Source organism: Arctopsyche grandis, chromosome 12, assembly GCF_051622035.1.
Source record: "Arctopsyche grandis isolate Sample6627 chromosome 12, ASM5162203v2, whole genome shotgun sequence".
Taxonomy (NCBI): domain Eukaryota; kingdom Metazoa; phylum Arthropoda; class Insecta; order Trichoptera; family Hydropsychidae; genus Arctopsyche; species Arctopsyche grandis.
The window spans coordinates 25,103,762-25,122,066 of NC_135366.1; the positions used below are offsets into that span (position 1 = coordinate 25,103,762).

At 31.0% G+C, this 18,305-nt stretch overlaps 1 protein-coding gene across 2 annotated transcripts in view; it reads right to left on the reverse strand.

The window, feature by feature from the left end:
• Nucleotides 1-279: 279 nt before the first annotated feature.
• Nucleotides 280-18,305, reverse strand: part of LOC143919637 (uncharacterized) — a 79,671-nt gene continuing 61,645 nt past the window's right edge. The window contains exons 2-4 of one of the 2 annotated variants that reach the window (XM_077442047.1): nucleotides 3,228-3,233; nucleotides 1,530-1,642; nucleotides 375-1,449 (exon numbers count right to left, since the gene is read on the reverse strand). In XM_077442047.1, the coding sequence (XP_077298173.1) occupies nucleotides 1,189-1,449; nucleotides 1,530-1,642; nucleotides 3,228-3,233 (380 nt within the window). In that variant the 3' untranslated portion in view covers nucleotides 375-1,188. Of the gene's footprint in view, nucleotides 1,450-1,529; nucleotides 1,643-3,227; nucleotides 3,234-18,305 lie in introns of both variants that reach the window. The other variant, XM_077442046.1, reaches the window with a different exon arrangement.

Here is an 18,305-nt window from a genome sequence, read left to right on the forward strand (position 1 = left end):
GTAGCTATTCATTAAAATGCAAATAATACTAGTCAGTACTAAATATTTATTTAAATTCATTTTAAATGCTCTATCTTTTGGACTTCACTTTTAAACTAGCTATATTGCTATAAGTAGTGGGTAGTGGAAGTAATCGGCATTTGAAGTTGTAAAAACTATTTTCAACTTCAAATGCCAATTATGTATACCCAGGGCCGGCTCAAAGGTGCAGCAGACTAGGCAAGTGCCTAGGGTGCTAGACAAGGGGCGCTACGATGCGCCCCCCATTTTTCTTTTTATGATTATTAAATAGAAGAAATAAAAAAAATAATTATTTGGCTTTCTTTGAACTTATAAAACATTCTATATTCAACTTTTTTTTTATTTTTCTACTCAAAGTAACAATATTGATTGTAAAATATTATAATTTACGAGTAATGCAGGAAGTTGACTGTTAAATATCAACGACTCACGAATAAAATGTGTAAAACAGCAAATTGTAGTCGGTACAAATGGTAATTTGGAATTGTATTTGATATTAAATACCGCTGAAACTATATATACATATATATATCAGGGACGGATTTGCTTCACGAAATTAAATATCTTAGACAATCATATTCGAAAGAAGAAATGTCAATGTATAAAACTCTTCAATTCATTGTTGAATATAAATTAATATCTTCATAACCGGATTTATTCATAGTTATCTTTATTGTATTTCATTTTTATACACAAAAAGTGCCTATTTTGAATAACAAATTTTAATTATTTTTTTTGTTTTGTCTTAATATATTTTTCTACAACATAAAATTTCAAGAACTTTCAATCTTTTTAAAATTAAATCTTTTTAAAAATTTAAAGAAGGGGGGGGGGCGCTGAAACCAATCTGCCTGGGGGCGCCTTATACCCTCGGGCCGGGCCTGTGTATACTTATTTGCTCAATAGCTATTGTTTTGATATTTTAAATAAATTTTGTATACAAATCCATATTTTACAAAAATCATATTTTAGTGAATAAACTATCTAGGATTTGAATGGTATCGTTTTCTAAGTCGCTGCTAATAGTATCGAAAAAAATGATGAATCCAATTTGAACACTTTTCCCTCGAGACCTCAGAATTATTGCACTTGTGAATAATATAATAATAATAGTCGTACAGAAGAGTTTTCGCTTTGAGTTATTAAAATTAAAATACATATCAACTTTTACGCATTGGCCTCTCTCGTCTCTCTGGCGTGCAACTCTTGAAGTTCCTCCTCTTCTCTGCTCAGAGGGATCGTGCTGTGGTTGTAAAGTCCCTGAGCCATCAGCTGGAGGGCCAGGGGGTTTTTTTGTCCGCTGGCCTTCTTGATCTTGGCCCTCTTGTTCTGGAACCAGATCTTGATCTGGGCCTCGTTCAGGCCGAGTTCGGCGGAGAGCTGCTGCCTTCTCCTCTCCGTCAGGTACCTGTTCTCTGCGAATTCGTGCTGAGCACGCAAAATACAAAGTAGATAAATACCAAAGTAAGTTTAAAATTTGCTTTGGGTCTTGTCTTCGCTCTTTTTACCTTGAGTCGGGCCAGTTGAGGTCCGCTGAAGGCCGTTCTGGGTCTCTTCTCCTCGTCTCTCGTGCCAGGACTCCGGTCTCCCGGCGGTTTCTTCGGTCTCCTGGTCCTCGGACCTGTTTTGAAACCAATCGTCATTAAATGACGCAAAAAACTGTTTAATCTGTCATTATTGTACATTCGTACCGCTCAGATGCCAAATCGTTCAAATAAAAAATACACATGATTTTGAGATATATAAATAAATATGAACACGTAAATTTAATAAAAAAAATAATAATAATCAATTTGGCAACTGAGAGGCACATCTACAAAATGATACTTTAACTAATTTTACGACAGTTAATAGCTCATTAATATTAATAATAAATTTGACATCAATTTATATGTATGTGAATAAAATATAATATATGTATTTACTTCACATTTTAGTCTAAATATTTAATATAAAATAAAATTAAAAGCTTTCAATAAAATACACATTTTTTGTGTAAAATAGGCTTACATTTATTTTAATTGAATTGATTAAAAATAATAATAATATGTCAAAAACTATTTTTTCATAATAAATCCCTTTGAATTAATAAATAAATTAAATTGCTTGCCTCGTTCTGAATTTTGGGATTAAAACGACACTGAGCAATCACAAAAATAAATAAAACCTTTAAATAAAAATGTCAAAAATCATGCAATGTGCATTATTATGAAGAATATCAAAAGTTGACTTTTTATTTCGAATTTTATTATTTTACATACATAAATCAAAACAACATACATATATAAGCAATATATGTACTTAATTAACGTTGAAGTCAACTGTTGATACCACTTTTGAAGTGTTTATTATGATTACATCATGCAAAAAAAAAAAAAAACATATTAAAAAAAACGATGTTCACATTTGTCGAGTGTCTCGCGATGCAATATCTTAACCAATTTAACTGCAATAATTGGCCAAAAGTTGATTAAGACATCACACCACGTGACAACTGACGAGCCAGGATCCACACGTGCAGGAGAAGGCGTCTTCATCACAAGAAAAAATGAGATAATTCCAACACCAAAAAAAACATACACAAAACTTCTCATCTATGTATGAACACACTTATTCAAATAAGCTTTACTTTAAATTAATTCAATACAATCATTTTTTTTAATTTTGATAAAAATATGCAGTTTAATATGTAATTAATATACCTATTTCTCTTGTATTGAATTATTTTTTTATTGCACAATAGTACAATTTATCATATCAAATTATATAGCGTTATGCAGTAAATTAATTATCTTAATATTTGCGATACGCGTTGGTATGTTCAGCTACGTACACAACAATTAAAGCCATTAGATTGTCCATTTTAATTGGTAGTATTAAATATTGTAAAATATGTGCGAAATCAGGTACTCATGCACTAATTTATATATCGGAAGAATGAAGAAAATTATAGTGGTATTTGGTATAATTAATTAATGATTGATCGGTCGTTATGCCGACTGGGAGAAATAGATCGTGAGAAAAGTTTGGAAATCAAATGCTCGAAAGCCGCCATATTATTAAACAATAATAAAGGCGAATTTGAAAATAAATTAAAAATATTACATAAATGCGTTACTTGCGGTTAGACCTAACTGTTGGGTTAAATCTAAGTGTTTTTTGGTAGTGTCGGGTAGAATGGTAAGCATCGTCTGCTTTTTACTTACTTCTTCCTAAAACAAACAAAAAAGCAAAATTAGTACAGGGCCAGTTTCTACAAAACAAAACGGCAAACTAACAACATAAAGTATTAATCACAAAATACTTTTGAATTATAAACAGAACAAATATGAATATATACAGTAAAGTGCATGCAATAGAAATAAATGAGAATTGTGTTGTCTTAATCGCTTAAGCTTAAACACCTTTTTTTTTTTTAGTCAAATCTGTTCTACCAACACACAATTTTTTGACCTTATTCTCATTTCAATTGCTATTTAATGACATTGCAATTATTAGACACATAATATTTTTCATAATTTCACAACCATTTAATAAAAAAAAACTATTTGAAGATTCCATATTTTATATTAAACAGTAAAATATGAGCTATTCTTTAATTTATCCTTGGACTGTAACAATTTTTCCATATTGTATAAGCTTCAGCATTTCTCAAAAGTAGAGTAATACACTTTAAAGTAATTGATATTAAATATTGGGCGAACATATTTGGCCCACTTTAGTATAATCTTCATCGGCTATTTCATATTATATTTTTAATACGATTAATTAAAGCCAAATATATTTATGTCTAATAAATTTGAAAATACACCTACATACACATATCTTACTTTATGAAACACTCTTTCAAAGCTAATCAAAAAATCGATTTACGAAAGAAATTGATCGATGTTTTTTCATATGTTTTAAAGTGGATTGAAATTGAAAATTGACTCAATGAAGACAGTATTTAATAAATTTATTTTTCATTAGAAATAGCTTGAAAAGAAAACGATAATCAAAAATATTTATATATTTTCTATAAGTATAATATATAAAAAAATTACCACATCCGGTTTACAGATTCTAACCAAAACTTTATTAAATCTGAGATGGATGATAGATCTTCAATAAATTCATCGTGGTACTTCATATTAAGCTGAAATTTTATGAAAGTTTATGTGTATATGCATGTATAATGTTTGTATGTATATTTTATTTTTATTTTTATTTTATTTTATTAATTGAAAAATCAACAGACAGGATGTACAGAGATAGGTATAAAAAACACAAAAAATAAATAAATAATATATGTAACACCCGAGTCCAATAATAGATTTTTACAAAAATGAAAAAGATAAATATAAGGAAAACAAATTAAAAAGTAAAGAATAAAGGCATGACAAAATATGTAGTACATTGCATAATTAAACTATAGTATTAAAATAATTGGAAAAGGTTATAAGATAGAATATAAGAAGAAATTGAAATTTACAAATATAAAAAACAAATGAAAAAGGTAAATACAAAATAAACAAATGAAATGGAAAGGAATGAAAGCTATAATATGATTAAGTATATGGATGTATGTATTGTATGTGTATATGTATATGTATGTATATGTGAATATATATACATATATGTGTGGGTGTGTATGTATGTATATGTATATATGTGTATTTTTTTATTTATGTATGTATGTGTATTTGTGTATATGTACGTGCAAGTATTTGTGTATATATGGATGGTGTTCATATATGTTTATATAATTGTCTTTGGCCAGGAAGGTGCATTGGGTTTACCTAGTAGGCCTTCTTGGTGTAAATTAAATAAAAAATAAAAAATAAATAAATAAAATATAAAGTACATATATAAAGTAAAAATGAATCCACTCAACATTTCAAAGGCAAATCACTTTCATTTAACGGATGGGAATACATTTCCACAACCGGAAATGAACGATTATATCACTATAGGTATATATTCTCATGAAAACACCTCACCTCGAAATCGCCTCACCCTCTCAAAGCATCGTCGGCAAAAAGCCCAAGAGAGGCTTTAAGTACAGTACGTGCAACAACAATAATAAAAATAGTAAGGAGACGAGAAGTAGTGGCCGTTTTATCCGAGGCTGGGCATAATTTCTCAATTAGCCGGACGGCGGGCCGCCGGCCCATCCTAATGAGGCCCAATAAAGCCATTCCGGGGCCGCATCAAAGTGGGACCGCTTTATGTTTTAATTATTGCCAAGACCCCCCGCACTTTACAAGCGAACGCGCCATTTTCGACGAATGGCCGTCTCGCTTGCGAAAAAGCAGTCTCATGCCATGCAACGTGTATCCACTGATTGCACATTCGCGATGCAACTCCCGATGCAGCGGCCCCAAAAGGGTTCGACACTTCCGGACTTGTCGCAAAAAGCTAGTTAATATTCATGCTGCTGCTGTCTCTTAATGACTGTGTTTCGGTTTGAGTGTTTTGTTGGAGATCTGATTGCTTTGACGCCGAGTCACATCTGTGTGTAAAGGTCCATAACATCTCTCGTCTTACAATAATACTTGTATAGCTAAATAGAGAAAGAATAACAGTACGTATGTACTTCGATATCGATATTTGTTTGGTTTTTTAAAGTTAGGTTATGTCATTGGTAAATTGGTTGTCGAATTATTAAGGGTGGATTAAATTTTTAAACGGAAGTCTTCGTACAAACGGATATGTTGTATACGCGTATACATACGCTACCATTTGAATATATGCATACTTCTAATCAGGCTTAAATTTCAAAATTGAGAAGCTTTTGTTGATTTTTTTCTAATTTCAACTATCATTTGATTTTTAATTTTTTTTTATTATTACTAAATTATGTTCGAAATACATCATATATCTATGTTAATAGCTACTGATCTACTGGTCATTTTCTATTTTACAATTTTAATTTAATTTTGTTAGTAATCATATTATTATATTATTCTAATGTTGATGTACAGCATAATAGGAAAAAGAGTTTAAAAACCTATTTACAATTCTTATAAAGGCTCATAATACATAATATTGATTAAAGACTCTCTAAAGTCGATGATCTAAAGCAGATTGTGTTTAGAAAATCTTCAACTATTTACATCATTTATATATTAAGTTTGCGTGCATTCTAAAGAGTAAATTTCGTTTGAAATATATCATCATCATCTACAGTCATTCACCGTCCACTGCTGGATGAAGGCCTCTCCAACACGCTTCCACTCGTCTCTGATTTGCGCAACTCTCATCCATCTCACCCCACACATTTTCCTAATTTCATCTACTCATCTTGATCCTTTTATCCTTTTGCATTCTCTCAGGTACCATTCTAGCATTTTGTCCACCTTTCGTCCATTCTTCTAGCCACGTGGTCCACCCACTGGCTAGAAGAATGGACCCACATTTTAATTTATATACTTCTCACCCACGTATTCCGTTTCCTGTATTTCCTCGTTATGCCAAGCATAGAACGTCCCATACTTCTTTGAGTGCATTGGAATTTGTGTAGCAACTTGGCGTTCAATGTCCAAGTTTCACATAATATGGTTATGGTATATGTTCTTTAAATTGATTTGAATTACAATAAAAAGATTAATTTGGCTGACTTTCATTATTCAAATTAAACATATTTTACACGTTTTATTTATAGATCAAATTTTATTAGTTTATTAATTATTTTAATTTAAAAATATCCCCAATATACACAGACACACACTCATTTTTTTATAGATCATTAAAACGTGATCAGTGATCGATTATGAGTTCGAATCAGTCAAAATATCGAGTTCGAATTTTCGCATGATCATAAAAGTTCATCTATTGTTACTACGTACATACATAGTATGTAGATAAAGTAAAAAACTGTAGAATTGATTATTACAAGCAATTAAGTTCTTTGCACAAATCAACATACAACACGCAAAAAATTCATTTTAATATATTAAATTAAAACATAAACATTCTTAAAATATAGTGGTAGTATTAAAATCAAATAAAGCTCATAATATGCTTAATATGTTATTTAATAAAGAAAGGCTTAATTAAGTAGTATTTTTTTAAGTATTGTATTTAAACCGAATGTGAAAGCACTCTAAATAGACCGCACATTAAAACGAAACTTTACATACGCATATAATACAAATGAAGCAATCAAAGTACTTTTGCCCCCTTATCAAACCATATTATTTAAAACGGTGCAGTTAAAGCTTGAAATTTCTTCAGCGATTATTAATTTTTTTTTTTAATTATTAAAAGGATGATATAAACGCACTATAAAACGTAAAAGCTTTTATTTTCCGTATGAAGGCGTGAAGCAAAATAAATAATAAAAGTATAGACTTTTATAGTCGGCAATAATTTCGCGATTTTGTCGTGAGATTTTTCGCGAGATTCGCCGCCTCGGCGCCTAAAGGGTTAACAACATTCGCACACATCGAGGTGTTTTGCGGTCTAAAAAGCTCTTGATATCTAAATTATAACGGCGCGACGGGCATTTTAGTTAAATACTCGCTTTTACGACACCGGGTCATATAACACACGCACATAAACATAATAAATACGGAGTCATAAGGCCATTTTGCTTTATATATGCATGTATGTATATATATTTTTTCGTTTCATTTTTTCACAGTAATACGCGGCAGATACGATGAAAGATGTTCGGCCATAAAGCGGGCCCGACCCTTGCAATAAAAAATATTTTATTGATGTCATAATTCCCTTAATGGTGGTCATTAGATAAAATAAACAATATAATTATTGTGTCGTAAAATGCAATAAAATAATTTTGTTTATTTTATCCCCTACCGATTAACTAACTTTGCCATTCGCCGACTCGAAGCGGCATACTCACTCTCGTTACAAACTCTTGAGCGAGACCGCTTGTATATTGCACGTCAATCGCTGTGGATTATATGAGCCTATTAGAAGGTGAGGCATATTAGATTTGAGTTAGAAAACTCTATTAAATTGAGAAGACATCTGTCTAATGAGTGATTTAAGTGGTTGCATTTGTAAAGGCCCATCCCCACTCCACGGAAAAGATGCGCACGCTACGATCGTATACTGCTTGTGGCTTCTGCGCACTTTTTCCAAAGAGTGGGGGTAGGACTTTATAAGGGGAAGGCTCTCTACCCATTCTATTTAGTTTTTATGTGTATTTATATTTTTTTATATTATATTTAATTAAACTTCTAAACGAATAAATATTACCGATATAAATTATTCCATTTTTTAAGACACCACTTTAAATGGTAATTTTTGACAATAAATTGTCAATAACTTTTACCAAAATTTGGTGATAATATCGTACTATATAGGTAAAAATCAATGGTCAGTAAACCACTTATTGCTTTAAATAGTTTTTGATGAACAGACAACAATCAAGAAGTTACCAATAATATATTAATATTCACTATTCACCTATTTACTAAGCAAATTAAATGAAGTTACTGACCAAATAAAACAAAGTTACTGGCTAAATCAAACGAAGCTACTGACCAAAATTTTTATTTAATTATATATACATACATACATATGTATCTTGTGTATAAAAATATAATGTATTCATTTACTAATTTTAAATTGTATGCAAGTACCGGGCGTTGATTAGATTTATACAGATTGATTTGAAAGCGTTTTAAGTGATGGCATAAATTAATCAATATGCAAAATAAGTCATGGAACTGCTTGTATTAAATATATATATTTTTTTATTATTTGTTATAATTATTATTTGAAACATTTATACTGTTTCTATTCAAAGGAAATTCTTTAATAAAGAATTCATTGTAGATTAAATGGTATTTTTTTCATCACATTATATACACAGATACCTTTGTTTTATTATTTGTTCATTTAAATATGTACAATATACATATATTTATTTATTTTGGATCGAGTTATAAATATAACAGTAAAACAAATTAACGGAATGAAAATTGATTAAACTAAAAGAAATAAAAATGATTTTTTTTCCATATATCAAAAACAATTTAATAATAATCAATTGAATACCATAAATGTTGAACGCTTGGTGAATATTAATCAACACTTATAAGCTCAAAATTGTCGATGAATTTTAATTTACAACATATCAAAGTGTAGGTACTTGCAAGTATGTACGTACATACATACATAGGAGCTTTCGCATCGATTCAATTTATCGATAGCATCTTTTAATAACTATTATTTTTCATTATTTATAATTAATCAACCTTTCCGGACGATTTTAATTACAGATTAATTGCAATGAAAATTTAATCGATAGGTGGTGTGTTGCATTAATACACGCAATAAATTATATTAGTACAGAACACGAAACTATATTCTAATATACATACATATGTATGAATGTACCTATACATATATTGTTTTATTATATGCAAACGTAAAAGTATACGGTAAAGACAAAATAAATTAATTGCCTTCTTATTAGATAATTCAAAAATGATTACCATAATATATACAAAAAACCTTCTATACCAAATTACACACAACTATATAAATATTTGTGGTCTAAGATATAAAAGATATAATTTATAGCACAAATCTACTGATTAAGGTATTTTTAACATTGAACTGTCTTTGAATATAACAAGAATGATGTATTGAATAATAAAAACAATTGTATCATTGCTAATTTTATGATTTTTACAAAGCAATGTCGAAAATTTCGAAATAATATATTTTTTTAAGAGTACGATTCTCATATATTCAGTTTTACAGAAAAATCTAAACTGAAGCATACATTTTTTATACATATCATCATTATTTAAAACCATTCACCATTCACTGCTGAATGAAGGCCTCTCAAACAAGCTTCCGTTCGTCTCTGTTTTGGGCAACTCTTATAGTCAGAATACACTCAAAAGTGCAGCACGGGACATGTACATGGATTTCAACTGTTAGAGGCGTATCTTCATGCCATTATTGATTTGTACGATATTATTATTTCCTCAAATTTCTCCCATTTTTTTCAAATATGGGAATCTATTAAACCAAACATATGGCAATACAAGAATAAAACATGAGGTTTGCCAAGGGACGCGACGATGCAGATTTGACGTACTAGAGTAGGACGAGCGCTTTTTTACATGTACAAAACTACAAGCATCTCTCTGTATGTTTTCACCTTTCCTTTCACCTTTTTTGTCCACATTTCATCCATTATTTTAGCTATGTGACCGCCCATTGCCATTTTAATCACTTCACACTTTCACCTATGTATGTATGTATGTATTTCGACTACCCTTGTCATACTTTTCATTCACGTAATCTGTTTCCTACCTCTTCTCGTTATGCCCAGCATACAGCATTCCATACTTTTTTCAGCGGATTGGATTTTATACAGCCTATGTATGTTCATATATTATACAAAAATGTGTAAGTATACATATGTATGTAATTACATATTATAACTATGTGCTTTGGGATATGGACTCATCCTAGAATTCTACACAAGAAGAGGTAATCTCCCAATAAATCTATAATAAAAAGCTTGTAAAATTAATTTATAAGCAGAATTGAAAAATAATTTTATTCAAATATAACATTGGTACTTATAGAACCAAAAGACACATATTTGTATCCATATTTATGTATGTATGTATGTATGTAGAAACACACATACAACTTGAGTAATATCGTCAACGACGAAGAAGACGCCAGGTGTGGCCCACCAGTTCGCAGGTGGTCTAGATTTAATCAGTAGCTATCGGCTGGAACATTGGTTAATTGACGACAGGTGACAAATGTTCGGGACCCCTGCTACTAGTTTTAAGATGGCTTTTAATTTATAAAAGCTATTTAACACCCCGGAGAGAATTAATATTCGTACAAACACACATACGTACGTAAAAAATACCGGTTTTTTCCTCACTTATTATTTATCACCTTATTATGCCGAGTGAATATTTCAGTTTAATTTAATTGAATTCCGCGCTCGGTTTTATCGTTGATTATTTTTCATCTCTCGGTTGGGAAGCACTGACACATTCGCCATACTCAAAATCAACATCGTTCAAGTATTAGTAAGATGTCAAAATTCGATGGCCATTAAAATCACAAAACCCCCGAAAATATTTCAACGGACTAACACAGTATTGTTTTTTTTTTTTTTGGTGTTCACAATGGGACGAAACAATTCTTTTTGGAGAGTTTAAACGTAAATAAATCAAACGTATGAAGTGTTATTTCTCACTTGCGTGGGTCCATTGTGCCACTTGAAACGGTACAAGGTGTCTCAAAATTCGTATACGAAAAAAAAAGACTAAGTAAACACTTCAACGGAAATAATAGAGCTTTGAGTGGAATGACATGTCATCTTTGAAATATAATATAATATTTTTTTAAGCGGATTTAAATAATTTATTTTGACCAAAAGGTGACGTTTTCTTTGTATGTATATTCTAGAATATGTCTTCATAATAAATTTGAAAAAAATGTTTAAAAATTTACATATATAAGCTTAAAATTGTCTGATTATAATTATCATATATATGTATATTATATAGTATATAGTATATTGCAAAAATAATAATTTAATATTCATACACATCACAGATAACCTGAACAAAATTTATTTTAGATTGTCGACTTTAAAGGGTCTTTCGTATAAAATCTATTATAAATATTTATAATAATTATCAAAAGATTCTTAAGCTTTTTTTTCATTTCATAAGCATTTTGCTGTACACACTAATATTTAAATTAAATAATACTACGAATATTGTAACGTGGAAACATGGGAGAGTGAACAATAGAAACCCCGGATTAGGCTAACGACACTAAGTAAGTGCCCGAACAAAGGATACGCTGGAGTTCTCACTGACCTGGGGACTGCATGCGTAAATAAAAGACTCGCCAGACATTAATGTATCTGGGAAACTGTGATGGGCAACTAGTCCTTTATATACGGTATATCAGACATTCGGAACATCAGACAGGTATATACGGTAAATCAGATTATTCTGGAGTGAGCGGTGGTTACGATTGGACTTCCTGAATCGTTGAAAAATGCTTTGAAGCGACTTTGGCCTTTCATTTAGATCCTTAACCCACCCCTACGGAACAATATTAACAAGAAAAATAATGTGTAAAAAATTGGGAATGATCACTGTATTACGTAGAACAGATTTATTGAAAAAGTATTTAAAAATCATACATATATAACAAAGTTACATATATTATTAAGTCGTTTTATTTTTTGATAGGTCAAATTAGATCAATATTTAAATAAAATTTATAAAAGTACTAACTGAAGTGTATGGCGTTGCTCAAACGATTGAAAGTTCGTAAAATGTAAAAAACCCGACTTTCATAAAATTTAAAATGTAAAACTGTAGATTTACATATCAGACAAATAAACGAACAAACATTCATATATTTATTTAATAGATAATTATGGAATTTAAATTTCAAAATCAAAAAACCATTCAAATCAAATGGTTTTAAATTACATCTATTGAAAATGATGTTCAATTTAATTGAGAAATTATTTTAATTTGAAATGTTATTTAAAAACACACATTTGACACACACTGTACGTGCAAACATGTACGTATTTTATTTTCAACTTGTAATATAATAAATGTGTACAACGGTGAATGAATGGCTCGCTGATGAATAAAATGTCTTTTTAGTGACCACGGCTTTAATAGAGGACGAATCGTAATTTTCCAACATTTATATACTCGTACACGTGTATAAATATTGTATTCAAATATGGTAATAATACTAAAAATTAAACATATAATAATTCCATCTATAATGATACGTACAATATAAATAGTTCGGGCATTCGGTTTTAAAAGCGCTCATTAGGATACATTATCGAACGTTCGTTTATATTGTAAGAGTTTTCCTAATACGCGATGATTAATCAACGCTTTCTACAGATTAAATCCGAGTAGCCCATTCGAGAAGATTGATCTATCGACCGTCTGCCACGGCCTGAACTTGTCAAATATTAACAAAAAAAAATTGTTTAATAAATAAAATCAAACATTGAATAGCACAAAACCGCACACGAAGAGTGTGCTAGAAAAATGATTTTAAATTATTTAAAAATCGTGAAAATAAAAATGTAAAAATGAGGTCGTATGGTCGATAGTCCCAGCTCAAATTTTGACGGTTCGAGAAGCGCTGGTATACCGGTATAGGTGTGTAGATTGACCGGTCAATCCATGGCGTGTCAACAGGCATTGTCGCCCCGAGCATGTGTGCATGTCACTGTTGAAACCTAGACCACACGCAAGAACCACACAGTGTATGTATCTGTATTTAATGTAAAAGTGTATGTGTATATAGCTTTATATAAACTTGTATGTGTGCATGAATATTTAATTTAAATTGTGCACATTGACCGGTGTGTGACGTTAATTGTATGTATGTAGTTGAATGTTTTATATCTTTATTTATTCTTTTTAATATACACTTTTATATGTATTTGATTTTCATTCTGATTTAAAGTATTATGTGTGTTTGTTTTGTGTTTAGGTGATACTTAAAAAAAATATATGGACTTTAAATATTTATTTTTTTAATTATGATAAAAGTTCATCTATTGTTGCTACATACATATGTATGTATGTAGATAATGTAAAAAACTGTAGAATTGATTATTACAAAAAATTAAGTTCTGTACACATATGAAGATACAACACGCAAAATATTAATTTTAATTAATTAAATTAAAACATAAACATTCTTAAAATATAGTAGTAGTATTAAAATCAAATAAAGCTCACAATATGCTTAATATATTATTTAATTAAGAAAGGCTTAATTAATTAGTATTGTTATTAAACCGAATGTGAAAGAATGTATTTATGTATGTATGTATAATATATTCGACGGTTTTCGTTTGAGTAATTTTAGCAGGTTTAAAAATGTTGAAAACGTGTGAATGTTGTCTCATTCATTTGATATTTTTACAAAATGAAATAAATTTATCCAGGAAAATCTTGAGAGGGAATTCCTAGACAGCCTTTTTGAGCTTCTAATTCAAAAAATAATTTAATTATAATCTTAATGAAATATCGAAGACAAAACAATTTCACTCAAGGTAGCATTTCTTGCAGCGCATTTTTTTTTTATAATATATTATAATAATAACAAATAATATTTATTCAAACAACTAACTACACTTCCAACATATTTTTCATTATTAAAAAGTACTAATGCTATATGTATGTATGTGTTCTTGTAAAAGTCTATTCATACTATCCAGCATTTCACGGCTACAGCACAGCATAGCTGCTCACGTAAACGACAGTTTCTATTCATACTGTCCAGCACCTCACGGCTGCGGCTCACTCATACTTATTTTAGACGAGTGCAAGGTAATTTGGCTAAAAAAGCGCGAAGATACGGCACAATATTGCTTACGCCGTATCGTCCAGCCAATATTGTCTTTTAATATGACGTTTCCGAAAATATTCATATATGCATGACAGGACTTTCATTAGTACGGGTGCACTCACCACTATGACGTCACCTTATGCGCGAATATTTCCACAGAGGCCAAAGAATACCTTCGAATTATCTGAATTAAAAGAATTACCTCTGTTGTGGTCCGTGTATCAATTCCTTTCCAAAAACCACCCGTTAAAATATCAAAGGGCACTATACTGGTATATTATACTGTAACGTAGAGATAATGATTTACTAATCACCTGATTCGCGCCAAAAAGGCCTCGACGTATGAACAAGCTGTATACAACAGCCAATAAGGTCTCGCGACCCATCGACCAATGATATCTCTGTGTTGAGTATACACGCTGGGGTATAAATATTAGGTGGTTTTGGTATGTGCTTCATTCGAAGCTGGAAGACCGGCGAATCAACAACAATAAACTACCTCTATCACTATTGCTGCGTCTTTCATTCCGAACTCGAAATTCCCTCTACAAGTCCACGCTACAATACTATAAGAATTATTTGAAGTTTTATCTCTCACCTAAAGCAAACCAAATCAACTGTATAACAAATTTTATAAAATATAGAGTGAAAAAAGAAAAAGTTATAGGCGTTTAAACAATTAAAATCTGACATGGCTAGATGGCGGCAAAAAGTAATAAGAGGCTAAAAAAACGCTCGATAAACGTCAGGAAGAAATACGAGGAAGTATTTTCAAACGTGTCTAATAAGATATTTTTCACCATCGGATGACACTTCAACTTATATTGATGACCAAACCGAGCAAAATGGCACAGTATGAAAACGATCGGATAAGAGCAAAAATTTTTCTTGACTAGTGATCGTAAGTGAAAGTAAGAAGAGGTTAGTAAAAAAATGAAATTTTTTGGAAATATTATCTTTTAGGTACGACTTCAAACTACATATACATATTTTTTAATAGTTTTCAAGTTTGAATTAGTCACTATTTTCAACGGAAATATGTACTTACATATATTACAAAAGATATGCATAGATATGTCAAAGTGAGAACTTAATTACCAAATATTTTACAATGCATAGCTTCTGGATTATGATATCGCATTATAGGTATATTATTACTCATCAAGACGATTAACAGTATCCATCGAAATTTTTCAGTTTCCCCGAACGATCAAAGCGACAACTGTCTCTTTCCCGCGCGCGGCACGCGAACGGCGCGAGTGCGAGCGAGACGCCGACACTCGGAAACGCTCTCGCTCACGTTTTTATTTCTTAATTAATTTGGTCGAGACGTTAATTCGGGACGAGCTAATCGACCGTTTGGCGGGGCCATTATCGCCGATTAATATTCGTAATACGAGGAGAGAGAAATGTTTTATTTTAATTGCCGGAGAGACGCTGACGAAATGGGGGGTCCCTTACGTCACGATCGACGTTGAGAAACCAAATGATAGACACGTTTGTGCATATAATACGTACGTACATACTTCAAAATTGTAGCGTTCGAGTGTCAATATCGGAAAATTCGTGTAATTTTCGTCGAAAAGTGGCGTTTGTCGAACGACCTTTCGTGGCGTATTGGCACGCGATGCCTTTATTTATAATCGCTTGCTCTGTTGCTAATGGCTTGTAGGACGCTTTCAAGTATGTCTGCAGTTCGTTACGAACGTCCTGGATAAATATGTAATTGTATTTACCATTCGACAATGTGTGACCTTTTGAACTGTGAGATTATGTGTGTGTGTGTGTATGGAGTATTTATGATAGCGCGTGATAGAAATGTTAAATCGTCCCCGTTTGTACGTTCGAGCTCGTTTGGCACGTGATGTAATAATTTAAAATTTACTATCATGTCTTTCTTTGATTGTCATCTTAACATTCTTGCTTCTAGTTTGATCTTATCATCATGCAAGAGATTGAATTTCGTCTTAAAATGTGTCAAACAAATCTCCCAACTCAATCTACATATATATATATTTAGTAAATGAATTTCTTTATATCTGTATGACTATTTGATCATATCTTCCACTCGTATGATTATCTTATTTAAAATAAATACTTTTGCATTATTTCGACCTAAACGATGTGGATGTTTTATGCTTAGAGGCATTCACAATTTTATCTAAAGGGTAAAACTGATTCTCAAATCTTTTCTTACTTGTTTCATCCTCTTAAACTATTTGAATGCACGTTTCGTTTTGTGTTATGGTTAAAATTATCTGTTATAATTTATTAGATTTTTCAATATGTATCTTTATTACTTCAAGACTACAGTCTCATATCCTGTTGAACTAATATTATCTATTATAATTTATTAGGGTTTTCAGTATGTTTGTTATTTTAAGACGATAAGTTCACACGACCTGGGTTGATTCTAAAGTGCTATTTTTCATAATCTTTATGGCTGCAGTTGCATCTGTTGTATGACCCATGCAACTCTCAAATGTTACATATTATCAATCATTATCCAGAACTGTGTAATAAACTATGCCTTTATCACTTAACACTTGAGGGCTATACATAAATCTCATGTTAAAACTGTCTAACATATTGCTATATATGTATGTACCTACTTCCTTTATCAAATCGAAATTCTGTTATTGATTAGAATTAACACTCTGATTATATAAATACTCCTACTACACCTATTGAACTTGTTTTGGGTGACTTGTATTTCTATACTTGTAACATAAATCTCAAAACTTGTAAATAATTTACTATTGGGAATATATGTAAGTATCCGAAAAAACAAGTGGTTTTTTTTTTAATTTTTTAACAACTTTATATTATTTTCCAGGCTTCGATGTTCAAAATTACAATAATACAATAAATGTCAAATAATCAAAACTTTCCCTAATCATTAATAAAATTCGACCTGCCTCATAATATTACATATATATTTTTTAATTCATATCATCGTTAAGACTTTTTAAGGAACATACCTAATATATAGAAATGAAAATCATATTGTAGCGTAGACGTGTTGAGGGGTTTCTGAGATCGGAGTGAAAGACGCAGCAGTGTAGTAGAGGTAGTTTATTGTTGTTGATACGTCGGCCCGCCAGCTCCAAATGAAACACGGAACAAAACGATAGTTGGTCGATGGGTTGCGAAACCTTATTGGCTGTTGTATACAGCTTGTTCATACGCCAAGATTTTTTTGGCGCGAACGCGCGATCAGGCTAATTAAAGGTGTATGCATACTGGTGCGACACGATACGACGCAGCATTGGTATATTGAAAACATCTATGTAGTGATGAACAATCATAGGAATAGAGCATCAAGATAACATAAAAGGTCATCGCTTCTTGTAATGTCTGTTGATTAATTCGATATAATACAGTTGTGTTGCGTCTAGCCTAGACACACCTACTTCTATTACTGTCAGTTGGAAAACATATGGTAAATCAGACTCATTCTTCGGATGATTTTGCCAGATCCAAGAATCATACAAGCGGAATATATCGTGACGATTTGACCTTGATTTAAATACATAAACAGTCCGTAATAATTTATTTAATAAATAATCCAATTGAAATTGATCATGTCGCCTCGTGCCTTATAAATTACATTAAATATAGTACAATGTTTAATTATGCCATTTTGATCGGAATGATAGAATTTTACAAACATACATAGTTATTAAAATAAAAATAGATATCCAAGCTAGTTCTTGGCAACTTTCATAATCAAAATAACAACGGGAATATGCAAATATTACAGTTGTCTGTAAAAACCGTTTCCGCCATATATGTATGTAAATGGCCGTTGTGAGCGTGGCGCGCTTTGTATGGGAGTTTCTGACTAAATGACGACTTTAAATGGTTAATCAGTCAAAACTAATAATAATCAACCCAATTAAATTGCAATGGGTATTTTTTTATTT